The following is a 2,737-nucleotide window of genomic DNA, read 5'->3' as shown; positions in this document are numbered from 1 at the left end:
ATATATATATATATATATACACACACACACCAATCATCAACTAGTTGTGGTGAGCAGGTTTTTACAATTTCTCATTATTAACTGCTATGTACAAAGTTAAATAGGTAAAATTTTAGTATGCCTTAATTTTTATTTTCACTTACCAATATATGAAATATATAGTGAGAAAAAGTATTGCAATAATAAAAATTTTTTAATTCCAGTTTCAAGTCTCGCAAAATGGTCGTGTGTTTGTGAACAGCCTGGCTTAAAAACGGAAAGTCGTATGGAACCGAAATTACATATTTAAGGCGGGTATATGGGGTGTGACAGCAACTATTTCATTAAATTATATATAAACTTTTCACTTTCTTCAGACTAGTTTTAATTGCTTAAATAAAATAATTTGTATCCAACTTAAGTCTCAAAACACTCTATCATTTCTTTAAAAGTCTAATGTTTCGGTCAATTTGGCCATCTGCCAAAAGCGATGAAATTGGGTGATTTGACAGAAATTACTAACCTGAGCAGAACAGCCTGCAAAAAGTTTTTAAATTATTGGATGTGAGATGTAAATTTATATTTAATATTGTTCTTGAGGATGGCCGAATTGCCGGAAACATTGTACTTTTAAAGAAATAATAAAGAGTTTTTTGAGACTTAACTTGAATACAAATTATTTTATTTAAATAATAAATACCAGTTTCAAGAAGTAAAAAAGACTATATGTAAACTAAATTTTAAATAATTTAAAATTGACTAATCGGAAGTGCCACTTTATAGAATCGATTTTTCACATTTTTTTTTATGCCCTCGAAAACAGCTATAGCAATTTTGATTAAACTCGGTATATCAATATAAAATTAGGTGGTCATTAATATTAGATAGGTTTTATCCTCATTGAAAGAGACTCAAAGGGGCTTGAATGCGGATTTAAAAAAAAATCTTCCTCTAAATTATCTTTAATTTTGTTTATTTTAAAAAATTACCCCTCTACTCACAATTACTAATCTTTAAAAATGGATTAATATAAACTATAAAAAGGATTTGATAATTACTTAGGGAGATAAGAGGAGAAATGAAGTTTACAGTGTGAAAACACATTTCTGGATAAACACATACTGTCGATAAATAATGTCATTGGAAAGGCAAAGATTTTATATAAATAATATTTAACAAACAAGGTAATATAATTTAATAGGGAATGACGAGAAACACTTTAATGAAAGGTCTGTTCTAACAAGTTTTAACTGATGGGTACATGCACAAGGGGTTTTCCATTTTGGTAGCTTAATGTTTACTTGCCATTATAGTTATTAAATAAATACCATATATGAGACTTTCAGTCGACAGGATAGCTCCATAAAATCATTCTGAGTATTTTCAATATTGATACCATAACAATATAAAACATTGAATGAATGGTTAAGAACAAATTGTAAATTTTTTAAAATGCTATGCTTTTGTTTTTTAAATTTACTTAACTGTTCAAACCACTTCCAAGTATTACAGATTCTCGTCTATTAGTTTCAGCAGGTGTACATATTCTTTCCGTCAAAATATAGTCTTGTATAACATAATTTAAGCGCTCTGTATTGAATTTGTTTATATTTAAAGCTTTAACTGCTTTAAAATTTGAAAATAGATGAAGTATGGTAGCTCCAAAGAAAAGAGTCCAAATATAAGTTCTAGACAGAAAAAAAAACTTCCATAAAATTGATAAAATAATGAATACTAGATATACTGTATATTAAATAAAAACTCTTACCCAGAATCCCCTATAACTGATAATATTGCAAGTCCTAAAAAGGAAGCAACTAAATTAACACAAGTTTCCTGACTTCCATCTTTAGCAGACACATCAGCCATGTTGTTTTTAATAGCCTGCAGATAAAGTTGAAACTTTTTAAAATAAAACAAATGCTTTCCTCCGAGTAAAACTTCTTAAATTTAAACTTACACTAAATGGAATCAACATCATATTTCATCACCATGCAATAGGTGAAGGAGGAAATCAACTCGGTGGTGTTATGTATTTAAAGACATTAGAACAGAAACTTTAATGGTTGAGAGAAAATAGCAGATCACATTCAACATTTTAGAAGGGGAGATGCCATTAAAAGAAGATATTTCAAAAGGATTAATATTAATTTTTTATAATTAAAAAAACTATCAAATTTTAGCATCTTTAAAAAAAAATTAGTATTAGGAAATAATAACCAGGATGACAGCCAAAATAAAACAAAAAATAATCAAGAGCTATGTAAATGAGTGCTACTGTAATGGAAGAATTCAAAAGCATTCTTTAGGACATAAGACAAACTGAAGGAGAGAGCAAAATGGCATAATTAGAGACGGGATTTTCATGCAATAGTATCTTTAGTTCATTGCTTTAAATTCCGTCAAACCTCCACAGATATTTAAACCATGGAAAAGACGATCAATTAACACTAATTTTATATTGTAAAAAATAGTACGTTTTGGGGTTTTTTGGTAATTTTGTTTTTTTCTGCACATTTTACTCTTTTTGGGCTAAATTTTCATTTTAGTTGCATAAAATTTAATGCTTGAACTAAATTTCTCTTTTATTTATAATCTTAATATTTTCTTGAGACTGGTAATTCTTTAATAAATAACTCAAATACTATCCAATTATAGTCTCAAAACTTTATTTCTTTTATTCGTCCAACGTTTCGGACAATCCGGCCATCTTCAGGGACATCTACTCAATACCACTTTGCAAACATATAATTTAAAA

General features: G+C 28.1%; 1 protein-coding gene across 1 annotated transcript in view; it reads right to left on the bottom strand.

The window, feature by feature from the left end:
* The window catches only part of LOC106683816 (RUS family member 1), a gene marked incomplete at its 3' end in the record, with an annotated part of 14,966 nt that overhangs the window by 1,883 nt on the left and 10,346 nt on the right, over positions 1 to 2,737 (bottom strand). Inside the window, 2 exon segments of the mRNA XM_014425528.3 lie at positions 1,465 to 1,667; positions 1,748 to 1,863. Coding sequence (XP_014281014.1) covers positions 1,465 to 1,667; positions 1,748 to 1,863 — 319 coding nt within the window.

The sequence above is a fragment of the Halyomorpha halys genome, unplaced genomic scaffold, assembly GCF_000696795.3.
Source record: "Halyomorpha halys isolate HHAL.00 unplaced genomic scaffold, Hhal_1.1 Scaffold518.1, whole genome shotgun sequence".
NCBI classification, from domain to species: domain Eukaryota; kingdom Metazoa; phylum Arthropoda; class Insecta; order Hemiptera; family Pentatomidae; genus Halyomorpha; species Halyomorpha halys.
This window is presented reverse-complemented; position numbering and strand designations above follow the sequence as displayed.